This window comes from Mus caroli, chromosome 13, assembly GCF_900094665.2.
Source record: "Mus caroli chromosome 13, CAROLI_EIJ_v1.1, whole genome shotgun sequence".
Classification (NCBI taxonomy): domain Eukaryota; kingdom Metazoa; phylum Chordata; class Mammalia; order Rodentia; family Muridae; genus Mus; species Mus caroli.
This window is the reverse complement of record NC_034582.1, coordinates 54,871,468-54,885,237: the sequence shown is the minus strand read 5'-3', so window position 1 is coordinate 54,885,237 and position 13,770 is coordinate 54,871,468. Positions and strand designations below refer to the sequence as shown.

Sequence of the window (13,770 nt, the reverse complement as noted above, 5' to 3'; positions counted from 1 at the left end):
TGTGGAGTCAGTTTGTCCTGGGATGGCCTCTGTGGAGTCAGTTTGTCCTGGGATGGCCTCTGTGGAGTCAGTTTGTCCTGGGATGGCCTCTGTGGGTTGTTTACCCTCTGCTACAGAGTCTACCCTCAGATGCTGCATTTCCTTTCATTTGAAGCATTTCCACAGATTTCTTGGCTCTTGACATTGATGTCTTTGAAAAATAGTTCTTGGTGTCCGTTCTTTCACTCAGTTAAAATTGCTCACATATTGTCTATTTTGCCTTAACAAAACATTCATAATTACGAGAAAAAGTAGCACTTACTGAACATGGAACCATGTGCCAAGCCAGACTCTTCATGCACAGTAACCATCTGGTCCTCACAGTATTGGAGACAAAGCACAGGGGCCAGTAAGCAAGGGCCTGGTAGTGTGGTGAGGGAGGGCACACTCATCACTGCGGCTCTGCTGTGTGCTCTGAGACAGGTCCTCTTTAAACCACCATGCAGGGCAGCCTCTGGCCTGTGTGGGGTTGGCTCCACACAGCGTCCTACAGGGATGGCTGTGCTGCAGTGGGAGAAGCAAGGCTGCTCAGCTGTGCTTGGCTTCCACACTGCCTCCCTCACTGTTGTGAGTCAGTGTTTTTCCTGTAGGGAGTTTAGTCCAGGTTCTTTAGGTTCTAAACAGCTACCTCCAGGGAGCCATAAAGGTCCACAGGCTATTCCTTCCTGTTGTTCAGTGCCATTGCTAACAGTGAGCTAGCTGTATGCTTAGACAGGGTTTCTGTGTAGTCCTGGCTGTCCTGGGACTTGCTTTGTAGATCAGGCTGACCTTTAACTCAGAAATCCTGTTGGCCTCTGCCTCCTGAGTGCTGGAATTAAAGGCTTTTCTAGTGAGAAAATATATCTTTGTAAAGTATTTTTTGCTTTAGATGATTATATGTTAATCAAGAAAATTAATACATTATTTGTTCATAGATTAAATACTTAGGTGAAATTGTATACTCATAAGTCAGTAATTACATTGTAATAATATATGTAAATAAAACCAATCTTTTATTCATAGAAATAACAAAATGTATTTATTGATTATATAAATGAAAGAAAATTCCTGAATATAAAATGTTGAAAAATATCATTTTTTTAAGAATACTAGTTAATGCTCATATATGGACAGATACTACATATGAAGGATTTAAGGGCAGTAAGATAAATTTGCTTTGGGGTTGAAAACAAGTAGTTTATTCTAATTGTAGATAAATAGGAAATTAAAAATGGGTTCCCACTTGAAAATTAGTAGCTGGTTTCCCTTTCTCCTTTCCCATCCATGAAGGTCAGAGTTTGTTAAGGATGTTGGGAGCCCTGCGGGTCCTAGGTGAAGTAACACTCTCCACACATGCTCTTCCAGCCAGGGCTGCAGATTGTAGGCCAGAATGGATCACTGGCGCGTCTCTTCTGTATGAGGATGTATTTGCTTTCTCTTCCCTCAGAGGTGCTGCTGGGGGCTTGTTCAGCTTGTTAGTCTCTTGCCCCTGCACGATAGCGTGGGCAGTGATGGTGGGCTGTGCACAGGGCCTGTTGATCATGGAGTGTGAACATCTGTAATAGTCTTGTCTCTACTAAAGCTTCATCCTGCCCTATAATGTCAACCTTGGAACCGCTCCATCTCCTTTTACCTTTCAGGTTGTCTGTTTCTGAGCTTCTTACCGCTGGTGTGCACCAGTCCCCACCCTTAGTCCTGGAGTATCATCTAGATTGGCTCAGGTGGCAGAGTTAGTGCATGCCAGTCAATGGGATGTGCTCTGATGCTACCTTCTTTGTCATGTATAAATGTTTTTCAATGTAATTTTCTTGAGTTTTCCTGTAGAGCAGAATAACAGGGACATGGTGGAGAAGATGAGTAGTCTTTGCTTGTTTGTTTTATTTTTTTGCCTTGATGAGTACCCTTTTATGTTGAGATTAACCCTCACCAGACAACAGAGTCAATACCAGTGATAATCTATTGATTATTGATTTAAGATTAAATTTAATATAAACTTTACTGATGATCACTCAGTAATGATAAGTGACACTGTTTTAAGTATAAAGCATGTTCTATAACTTCTTTGGTGTTTTTATACTAACGTCGTGTTTTATTATTTCAGAATGATGATATTGAAACAGATATTAATAAATTAAGACCTCAGCAAGTACCAGGACGAACAATAGAAGAGCTAAAAATGTACGAGCACCTTTTCCCCGAGCTTGTTGATGATTTTCAGGTATAAATGGCCTTACCTGGTTTTATAAAAACTTCATTTTTTTCTCTTTTATGCACATAACTGCCACCTCTCATGTCTGAGGAAATGGCCCTGGTCTTTGTTTACAGGATCATAGTGGATTATTGTGTTGACATTTGGAGCTGTGCTGACTCCCTCTAAGAAGAGAGGGAGGTGGACCAGGCTTTGCATTCATAATCACTTTGGTTCATAACTTTGACTTGCTCCTTTTGTTTTGTCTTATAGTCTTTAAAATTGTATCATGAAATCATGCTGTGGTCTCCCTGTGTTGCTTTACCAGTAGTGACAGGAGCAGTGGGCAGCTTTGCTCCTGTCCCTCCTGGGTTACTTTGTAACCCAACAGCAGTCAAGACAGAGCCAGGGCGCACCTGGAGCCCTGCAGGCCCATGGAGCCGTTGCTAGCATTTCCTGTTCTTGCCCTCTGAGCTATGCGTATTCAGCCGGATGCACAACAGACCAACCATGTTGACTGAATTGTTGGCAGTTAGTACATGTGGATTTTTGTTCTCACTTGCTTTGACACTGCTAGGTTCTTAAGTTTGTGAGAGTACTCAGGATTTTAAAGTGTAGGTTTGACTGAGCGTGGTGACACACACCTTTAGTCTCAGCGCAAGAAAGTAGACCCAGGTGGATCTCAGTGAGTTCAGAGGCCTGCTTGGTTTTTGTAATGAGCTCCAGAATAGCCGGCCTGTCTCAAAGCAAAAACAGACTGACAGAAAGTGTGTGGACTGGCAAAGCTCTAAGAATAAGGAGTTTTGGCTTTAAACTTGTTGCTCTCCAAATCCCATATCTTTAATTGCAGTTGATTAAAGAAAAAGACTATAGTGAGTTTATATAAGAGACTTAAATGAGAAATATTTGCCAGTTTTTCATGTTTGTCTTTGGGAGTAAACTTTGGAGCCTTGGAGCGACTTCCTGCCTCCTCCTGTTCTGCACTTCCTGTAAGTTTGAAGTCCATTGGAGCTTTGAAATTGAGAGTTCTGGAGGGAGATCAGGGCCAGGGAAAAGGTAGATGGGCTGGGGGGGGGGGGGATTGGGGACGGTGTAAAGGGTGCTTGTCGTGGGGGGGGGGAATCAGGGCCAGGGAAAAGGTAGATGGGCTGGGGGGGGGGGAATCAGGGCCAGGGAAAAGGTAGATGGGCTGGGGGGATCAGGGCAGGGAAAAGGTAGATGGGATATTTGTGGGGGAATCAGGGGCAGAGGAGGAAGGGGAGGGAGCTGGGGAGAGGCACTGGGGAGGAGTGTGGAGTGTGGAACAGCCTAGCTGTTGAGTTTCTCTTTTTAATGTATTTGGCTTCACTTGAACCGTTTGAAGATAAATACTTTGTAAATTGAGGCAGATAAGTAATTGTGGATTTTGTTCTCACTTGTTTTGACACTGCTGTGTTCTTAAGTCTATGGGTGGGAATTGCTTAGCATATAATGACTTCACTTACTTACAATTTTATGCATATAGGAATATATGTTATATAACCTATGGCTTTGGTATGGGAATACAATAGAGTGATTTTATAATGGATGACAGGGTTAGTGGTTAGATCAGTGGTTCTCAACCTGTGGGGTGTAGTCCCTGTGGAGGTGGAATATCAGATATCCTGCATATCAGATATTTACGTTACAGTTCACAACAGTATTGAAATTAGAGTTATGTAGTAGTAAAGAAAACAACTCTATGGTTGGAGATCACCACAACATGAGGAACTATATTAAAGAGTCACAGTATTAAAAGGTTGAGAGCAACCGAGTTAGAGTCTCTATTTTCCAAGCTACTTCTCCCTTTCAGGTCATGATCACGCCTGTCTTTAGATTCCCATGTCCTAATCCTAGTTTACCACATAGCTAGCCTAACTCTGACAGTCTCTGAACAGCCCTTTATGATGCAGACAGGTGGCTAACTTGGTTTGGTTACTTCTGTTGCATGACCCATATTTTGGGTCTGAGTAAGTTTAGCTATGGTCAAATAGTAAAGAAAATGATTCTGAGAGTTGGAGCTCTGGACCTGTCTGCCTCAGGTAATTAGGCCGTGCATGCATGTGTATCCGTGTGTATCATGTGTATCATGTGTATCCGTGTGTACTGTGTTTTGCCAATGCGTTACAGACTGTTAGTTGCTTCAGTGCTGTATGTTTGGGAAGAGCACACTGTTTTTATTAACATAGCTGGATTTATTGCTGAAGCTGTCCTGTACTTAATTGTCTTTCCCATTTTAAATTTCAGAGAAATGCAATGCAGTACTTTCTTTAAATGCGTTGTCCCTCTTTTGAAATATATGCCTGAGTAGTAGTACCTGTTCAATGATATATTATCGAGGACTATAAAAGTTTATTGATTCTATTAATATATAGTGTTTGAAAGCATTTTATTTTTCATTTTATTTAACTTTTTATTGGTTCTTTGTAAATGTCACACAAGTGTTTTAATCCCACTCATCTCCCCTTCCCTCCATATCTGCCCTCTGCCCTTGCTACCTCCCCCAAAAGGAAAAAAGATCTCTCTGGGGAAACTGCAGTGTGTCACACAGTACACCCTTTTGCTCAAACAGTTTTACTTGCAGATGATTTTTGCATCCAGTCATTAGTCTGGTTCCAGGCCTCTGGCTTCTGCTACGCTATTAGCACTGGATCTTCACAGGGACTCCCCTCAGATATCCACAGACTCCAGCAGTTCATAGAAGGGGTAGATGTGGGGTGGGTTGCTTCAAGCCCTGTATCTGGGCCTGGGTATTAGCTGGGTTGTTCAGTCCATCAGCTCTCCTGTGGCGGTGCCACCAGGGCCAGCTCTCCTACTTTGCCCAGGGGAGGTGTGGGACCAGCTCTCTGCCTGCTGCAGTCAGCAAGAGGAGGAACTAGCTCTTTGGAGCCACCAGGGCAAGTTGGACTGTGCTGCCCAGGGGAGGTGCAGGTGGCCCTCCCAAGTGCTGCATCAGGTGAGGGGCAGAGCCAGGTTACTTGCTCTCATGACTTGCCCAAGCAAGGGGTGGTTTTGAAAGAATATTATTCAAGCATCATTGAATCAATTCCTGGACTATCATATGCCACTAAGCATATGTGAAATTAATTGCTTTCAGTATTAACCGTTGAGATCCATGACAGCTAGATGTGTCTACACCCTCAACACCTTCTGCTTTGTTCCCAGATGTGTAAGTCTGCTTATTCAGTTGCTGGGTGAGGTCAAATGAATGTCATTTCTAGGCAGCATATGAAAGTTGAAGTTTGCAGGGCAGAAGAGGATTGAACTCAGGCGTTTGTGCCTGCAGAGCAGACATTCTGTTGTTGAGCTGCCTCTCAGCCTTGCTTTATTTACTTATCTCTCTATTTATTTATTTATTTATTTATTTATTTATTTATTTACTGTGTATGAGTGTTTTGCCTGAATGTATGTATGTGTGTGCACCATATCCACACCTGGAGCCCATGGAGTTCAGAAAAAAAGGTCTTAGGTTTCTGATGTAGCTTATGAAATAAAGATGACCTTATTTTTATTACGATATTTTAATACTGCCAGATAACAGATTAAACTCAATTTTGTTTTAAACAGGACTATGAACTGATCTCAAAGGAACCCAAACCTTTTGTGTTTGAGGGGAAGGCTCGGGGCCCCATTGTAGTTCCCACAGCTGGAGAGGAGGTACCTGGGAATTCAGGGAGCGTAAAGAAAGGAGTGGTAATGAAGGAGAGAGCAAGTCCTAAAGGAGAGGAAGCCAAGGAAGACACTAAGGGCCACGACAGGACAATGCCGCAGCAGCTGGGTGGTCAGAGCCGAGCGGCCCCCTCAGCCCACAGCTTCAACAATGATCTTGTGAAGGCCTTAGACCGAATCACACTGCAGAATGTTCCTTCGCAAGTAGGCGCGGGCTTGAACGCAGGAATGAGGAAGGACTTTGGTCTCCCGCTCACTGTCCTCTCATGCACGAAAGCTTGTCCTCACGTGGCTAAGTGTGGAAGTTCTCTTTTTGAAGGGCGGACAGTACATCTTGGGAAGCTGTGTTGTACTGGAGTTGAAACGGAAGATGATGAAGACACTGAGTCCCACTCATCAACAGAGCAGGCCCCCTCTGTTGAAGCCTCTGACGGACCAACACTGCACGACCCAGACCTCTATATTGAGATTGTGAAAAATACGAAGTCCGTTCCAGAATATTCAGAGGTGGCTTATCCTGATTATTTTGGACACATTCCACCTCCCTTCAAAGAGCCTATTTTAGAAAGGCCTTATGGTGTACAAAGGTGAGTTGCAGACTTCCTTCCCCTCCCCAGTAGGGCCACCGTCAAGTGTAAGGAATCCTTACAGATCCTATTCGGGTCTTTAGGAAAACGTTACGATGAATTATAGGTTCACGTTCTAGGATGCTTTGTGTGGCTTTGAAATCGTCCATGTTGTGGTGGGAAAATGTTGTATGACTGCTGTACTTTGGATTTAAGTTTATTACACGTGTAACAAGAAAGGAAAAGAACATATAGCAAGTAGGAGATAACAGAGCATCGGATCAGGCATTTAAAATATTCACTAGAAATGTCCAGAGAAGTCCTCCTGAAACAGTGAGCCATAGGAACAGTTTAGAGTCTCCAGCAATGCCCTCCATTGGTTACCTCGGGCATCCTACAGCTTTGTTGGAAAGGTTCCCCTAGCTGTTGTCAAGGGTGCTGTGTTTACTGCCCTTGAGATCTTTGCCAGAGTCCCTTTTCCCTGTCACAGGGCCAGGGCAGTGGCCTGTCCCAGGACAGGGGATCTCTGAGGACCCTGGAGATAAGCATGCTGGAGTCTGAGACAAGGGGCTACTTAGCTTCTTCCTCAGTTGGTTCTTAACAAGTACCAGGAGCCCAGGATGATTTACTAATATAGTTATATAGGTTGACTTCACTTTGTAAGCAAATTACGTACATAAATGAAAGAACAATAATATGACCCTGGTACAATGTAGAAACTTAGTTTAGATGACACCTAATAATATGAATGATTATTTAATGATATTTGAATACATATGATCTTAGCAATATTTAGCAATTTTTTTATTCATACTTAGTTTAGATGTGATTTTAAAATAGAATATAAATGAAGCATAAGGATCTATTATTTTGTTTGAAAATTTAGCTTGAAATACAGAGTGAGAATCTGGTAATTGTAACAGCACTAAGTGAGGTAATATTTAGTGTGCCAAAAATAAATATAGAAATTGTTGGTAGCACCAGGCAGTGCACACTCAGCATGTGGCAAGCCTGTGAAAAAACCTGTGCTTGAGCTTCTTTTAGTGATGTTTCTTAATGATTTTTTAAAATGTTTGTTTTATGTGCATGGGTTTTGTCTGTGTGTATGTCTGTGTAAGGGCCTCAGATCCCTTGAAACTGGAGTTACAGAGTTGTGAGCTGCTCTGTGGGTGCTGGAATTGAACCCAGGTCCTCTGGGAGAGCACTCAGCCAGCTCTCTCTCCTCTCTGTTGACTCTTTAGCAATGATTCCCATCACTTTTGACCTACTCTTGTTACAACAAGCACTGAAGAGGAGGCCTTGCTGTTGGCCTCTGGGCATCTGAGAGTTCACTTGCCTTCAAGCCACAGCGTGCGCCTACCTGCAGTGTCTGGACCACTTAATGCTTCACTTGACAACTTAGTGGATTTCCCCAGCAGTGACAAAACTCTGACAGAAATCCTATGGTTTTCAAAGCCTGAAATAGGCACTGTCCTTTTTGCTACACAAAATGTTTGTTGACCCTGATAATTCGGTAGTCTTAATTGAGGCTTTAAAGTTTCATATCCTGTCAAAAAATACTAAATGTGGGTAGCTGAAGTTATGCTTAATTTTTGAAGCACATCGAGGACTTTGACTTCGGTTTGCTCATGTCGGTTGCCATGCCTCTTTTGACCTGCTTTGAGTGAATGATGGATATTTGGGCAATGATTTGCCAGTGTCACTCCCTGTTTGAGTCTAGGAATGTGACAAACGAAAGGGGTCAAGTCAGTGAGGTTTTACTGTTCTGTCACTTTTAGGAAAAGGATGCAGCCCTTCCCTTTGCAGCGCCTTAGTAATCTGGGCATGCTGGTGTACACTGCTAGGCCCAGCCACTTGCGGGGCTGAACCAGCCTAGCCTGGGCAGCATAGTGAGACCCCACACTTGAAAATGTTACCCTGCGGGATGCTGTTAGTGTTATTTGGAGTTCTGTTGTATGGTTGTCTTTATCCTAATTGTTTTAAAAACAAAATTCAGTATAGAATAAATAAATTCTGTTGAAGTCTCTGATGCAGTTGTAAAAGAAAAGGTCTGTTGCTAGATTCATATGTGCTGCGTGGTGACTGCTCATTTCTTCAATCCCAACACTCTAGAGGCAGAGGCAGGTGGAGCTCTGTGAGTTTCAGGACAGTCTAGTCTACAGAATGAGTTCCAGGACCACCAGGGCTACATGGCAAAATCCTGTCTTGAAAAAAAAAATCAAAACAAAATAAAAAGATTGATATGCATGTCTTCTCAATGTAGATGATAAAAGTAGCAGTAAAATTATATATGGCAGATGTCTTAGTTAGGGTTTCTATTGCTGTGACAAAACACCATGACCAAAATTCAAGTTAGGGAGGAAAGGGCCTATTCAGCTTACACTTGTACGTTGCTGTTCTTCATGGGAGGACGTCAGGACAGTTATTTAAACTGAGCAGAAACCTGGAGACCAGAGCTGATGCAGAGGTCATGGTGGTGTGAGCCTCATAAGTTGCTCAGCCTGCGTTTTCATAGAACCCAGGACCACCAGCCCAGGGCTAGCACAGCCCGCAGTGGGCCCTCTCCCATTGATCACTAATTGAGAAAAGGCCTAAACATTAGGATCTCATAGAGGCATTTCCTCAACTGAGAGTCTTTCCTTTTTGATGATTCTAGCTTGTGCCAAGTTGACAGAGAAAACCAGCCAGTACAGGGGATGTATTTCATTTCATCAGGCAAAGGAACAAACAGTTAGGAGCACTCCTCATGCAGTCTTACTTCCTGTTCCTGTGAGCCCTGACTGTCTTCCCAGCTACTAGTAGCTTTGGAGAGCAGGGCACCATTGCCTTGCATTGGGTGCTCACTGCTGACTCTAGGCTCCCAGACACTTCCACTCCAGTACTGACATAGGTGGCCCTGGTTAAACCAAACTAGAACGTAATCATTGAAATTAGGTGTGATGGCACTTTCCATGCCAGACTTAAACCTGGGAGAAGGTTGTGTGTTGGTGTCAGAGGCAGATGGTAGTCAACTTTGTCACATTTGTCTTTTGTGATTTCAGGACAAAAATTGCCCAAGACATTGAGAGGCTGATACACCAGAACGATATCATAGACCGAGTGGTGTATGACTTAGATAACCCTACGTGAGTCTGCTTGCTAAAGCCTTGTTATTCATAGTTTTATTTATTAGTGTTATGTCTAAAGGATAAAATCGTTATCTCTCTGTCGTATCTTCCCCGCTTCATTGTTGCTGTTCTCATTCTGTAACAGGTAGGTGTATGATAATCATGAGAAATCTTGTTTATTTTAAAGATATGGAAGCCTTTGGTTGTAGGTGAAATGTAAAGATTATGATATGGTACTATGGTTTTGGAAAAGTGAACTCCACTGAACAGTGTGGGATCACAAGGAAGGCTGGCCTTTGCTGCCCCAGTCACTGCGGCTCCCGCCTGGCCTTGCGCCTGCCTGCCAGGCCACTTGCTACTTTTGCATTAGCACTGGTATATGTGTGAGGATTTAACTGTAGTAAATAAATACAAATTACAACCACTGAGGGAAAGAAATATGGTCAGTTTATTGTGGGTCTCTTCTCCCCTTACTGTGTTAATACTTGGAGGAAATTGCACAGTTTATCTATTATGATTGGAGGAAACAAACTTTTAAAAGTAATTGTTGGTAGATATGTGAGTAAAAGCTCTGTCAAAGATGGTGACTGAGTTTAAACTACTCTTTGTTGTTGTTTATGGCAGGGTCTCCCACTGTACCTTAGGCTGACGTGGAACTCACTGTGTAGCTCAGGCTGACCTTGGACTTACAGTAGTCCTCCCAGTCTGGAGGTGTCTGTCACCATTACTGACCTGAGAGTGTTCTTACAGCAGGGAAGAAGAACCGTATCTTATTTAATGTCTTTATTCCATTGTTCATGCTTCTGTGCTAGATGTAGACAAATAAATCCCAGAACCTCCAGTGTGGGCAGACCCAGCTCGTCCTTAACCGATGTGACCGGGGCAGGATCCTCAGAAGAGTGGGGGGTCTTCCTTCTGTGGGGGTTGGACAGACAACGCTAGGGCCTGGCATGTGGGCGCTCCGCAGCATGGTGGGGGAAGGGAAAGCCCCTGAGCCTTCCGTGGTAGCTAACGGGCAAGGGCAGCGTGGTTTGTTAGACTTACAGCCGCTTACCAGGCAGTTTAAAAAGGGAATCTCTTCTCTCATGTGTGATAATCAGTATTTCAGAAGTGACATTTGTTCAGCAAGGCAAAGCTCCCTGTGGGTATAAGTGTAGGAGTCAGTCCTTTGTAATTACAGTTGGAGTGTGACTGTAAGTCAGGGGTTTTCCTTGTTGTGTTTGTTACAGTCTTTGTTGTAAAAGGGAGCAGAAACATTGTGTGTTTTAGATCTTCCCTCTAAGTTTAGTCTTTGCTTGTCTGTTCAAGTGTAATATATTTTAATATGTTTATTTTAAATATTTATTTAGCTATACCACTCCAGAAGAAGGAGATACTTTGAAGTTTAACTCAAAATTTGAATCTGGGAATCTGCGCAAAGTAATTCAAATTAGAAAGTAAGCCATTTTAATGTTCTCATTTGGTGTGCACACGGCCTCTCTGGACTTGCTGGCAGATGTCTTTGTCTTGTGTTTCAGAAGCGAGTACGACCTTATCCTGAACTCTGATATAAACAGTAACCATTACCATCAGTGGTTCTACTTTGAAGTCAGTGGGATGCGGCCTGGTGTGGCATATAGGTTCAACATCATCAACTGTGAGAAGTCCAACAGTCAGTTTAATTATGGTAAGACACCTTCCCTTCCCGGTGTGAGGGCACAAAGCACATTACCTGTAGGATCAGAATTTAGCCTTAGACACAACACACTCAGTGTCTCTGATTTTCAAACCTCAGCCATTTATTATACGGGTGTGAAAATGCTTAAGTTCTGGTTAAATTTTAAAAATGAGCTGCGTGCCTGTAATGTCCTGTCAGTCATCCCAGCCCTCCCTCAGCAGGCAGATGCATGGCAGGCTCGGGTGTTTGCAGTTTAGGCTGGGGCTGAAGCCCAGTGAGAGCTCAACCCAGAAAGCTGTGGATTCTATCCTCAGATCCACACAAGAGAAAAAGAAAGTGTTTTTATGTATGTGTGCTCTGTCTGCAATTACACCTGCATGCCAGAAGAGGGCATCGGATCCTTTCACAGAAGGCCAGGAGCCACCATCTGGGTGCTGGGAATTAAACTGGGGAAGAGCAGCCAGTGTTCTTAACTGCTGAGCTTTCTCTCCAGTCCCACAAAAAATGTTTTTACATTTATGCCTAGGAAGATACGTGCACTTTCCTCTGCCTAGCTCCCCACACCGTTGACACGTTTGGTATGCTGATTTGGTACAATATGGCATGTCTTCCTTCCATCTTCTGAAAGTCCTTGTGTAGAGCTAGTGTGAATTCTGCAATGTGAGATGGAATTTTCTAGTGAATCCATTTGTGCTTAGTGGGTTTCTTTTGTGAACTGTCTTGTAAACTAGAATCATTTCCTTAGTGGCTGCAACCTCCTGAGGTGCTCTGTCACGAGTCAGTGGGTTCCTGGTCCTGTCTGTTGCTCTGTTTCCATCTGCAAGGACTGTGTGGAGAGTCTCGGTTTCCCTGCTCCTCACCCACACCAGGCTCAGGCCTCGCTTACCTTTCTCTACTGAATGCCTGCCTGCCCTGCAACAGATCTGTTTCTGTTCTTGGTCAGTGTCTGTTTCTCATAGAATGAATTCTTACCTAAGCACAGTTTATGGACAGTGTTGAAGAGTCAGCATTTTGTGTATTGACTTTCCCTGTTGATACTCTCTGAGAGAATTCTCTTTTCTTTTTAAAAATAAAACTCTTGTGTTTTGGAAGGAGAACTCTGAAGTGTGGAGTGTTGTTCCGGACCTTAAGTACACAACTAAGTGTTATCTGCTGGGCATCTGGTCTGTAGCCATGGGTGGATTATTATCTAGGGTGGATAATTACATAAACTTGATATTTGCATTTAAAAATCAAAACTTCAAATTTCAAATCTAATAATAGCAAGTTTTTTAAAATATATAATATGTTTCCTAACATACAAACACCCCTTTTTACAGATGGAGAAGAAATATGTTACAAAATGATAGTGATTTCAACCATTTGTTGCAAAGACTGAAAAGCTTTTAACAATAGGCGAGAGACACTGCCTCATGTGCTTCAGGTCATTTCCCTGAGCTGCTGAGCGCACATGTGCAGTGATGCTCTTTAAAGAGCCATGGCTGAGAAGTAAAGCTTTTGAGAGTTGAAGAGGTTGTTGACAGTTGTTATTTGTGTGGTAGTAGGAAATGGAACACTAGAACTACTCACGTGTGTGAGACAAAAGCCTTGCCTCTTATCTAGTGAAATAAAAAGAAGATCAGATAGTGGAATCCTATAGTACATAGTCATAACCACTTTTTTAGAGATTTGATGTCTTTTATCTAATTTTTAAGTAATATTTTAAAGACAAATATTTATATTTTGACTAAAATGTCAATAGTTACATTGTTTTGCATGACTGGTGATTAAAAATGTTCTTTTAAAAAAGGCTTATTTGACTTTATGCATATGTCTGCTTGTCTGTGTATGCATTGTGTATATGTGGGGCCCAAGAAGGCCAAATGCACTGGACTTACAGGCAGCTGAGAGCTGCCATGTGGGTGCTGGGAATCAAACTCAGGCCCTCTGCAAGAGTGGTCAGTGCTCTTAACCCCGGAGCCATCTCTCCAGCCTGTGAAGTGTTCTGTGTTGTCTATGTCATACACTTGATTCTTGGTGATCTTAGAGTACAAAACAATCATTGGATGTGACTTGTATCTATCCAAGTCAGCAGGTTGGGTCCTACTTAGCTTCTGAGACCAGTTGGGGGTGGGTAGGGTCACAGTGGTACGTATGGCCATCAACTGATTGTGACCTCTCTGAGAACTATTTGCTGACATTCAGCCTTGTTGCATCTTTAAAATTTTATCTTAATTGAAACTTGTTTGAAGTATTATCAAGATAAATAAAAATACCTATTGTGCTCCTTACTTAATGTAGTGTTTTTAGAGTAGAGAAAGAACATTTAAGAAAACTGATTCCATTTGTATCGTGGGTGTCCTTTAAGAATAAAAGACAAAGACATGTTTATCTGTGTGTAGCAGTGTACTCTCTAAAATGGTGCTGTAAGGTAGAATTTCACTAACCTTTAATCTTGTAAAAATAATGCCCTTAACACTAAACTTTGTTGAGCAGTTAAAATTTTAAATTAAAATTGCTCACCCTAAGCAGTATTTATGTGCTTTCAAAAGCTCTGCCCCCCCCCCA

The 13,770-nt window shown here is 42.7% G+C and overlaps 1 protein-coding gene across 9 annotated transcripts in view; it reads left to right on the top strand.

The window, feature by feature from the left end:
• The window catches only part of Agtpbp1 (ATP/GTP binding protein 1), a 113,065-nt gene that overhangs the window by 54,820 nt on the left and 44,475 nt on the right, over positions 1-13,770 (top strand). For all 9 annotated transcript variants that reach the window (XR_003838590.1, XM_021179857.2, XM_029485022.1 and 6 more), the window contains 5 exons: positions 2,120-2,236; positions 5,792-6,480; positions 9,501-9,584; positions 10,916-11,002; positions 11,084-11,232. Coding sequence is in view for 8 of the 9 variants with exons in the window: in XM_021179857.2 (XP_021035516.1) it covers positions 2,120-2,236; positions 5,792-6,480; positions 9,501-9,584; positions 10,916-11,002; positions 11,084-11,232 (1,126 nt within the window). In the remaining variant the exon portion in view is untranslated. The remainder of the gene's footprint in view (positions 1-2,119; positions 2,237-5,791; positions 6,481-9,500; positions 9,585-10,915; positions 11,003-11,083; positions 11,233-13,770) is intronic.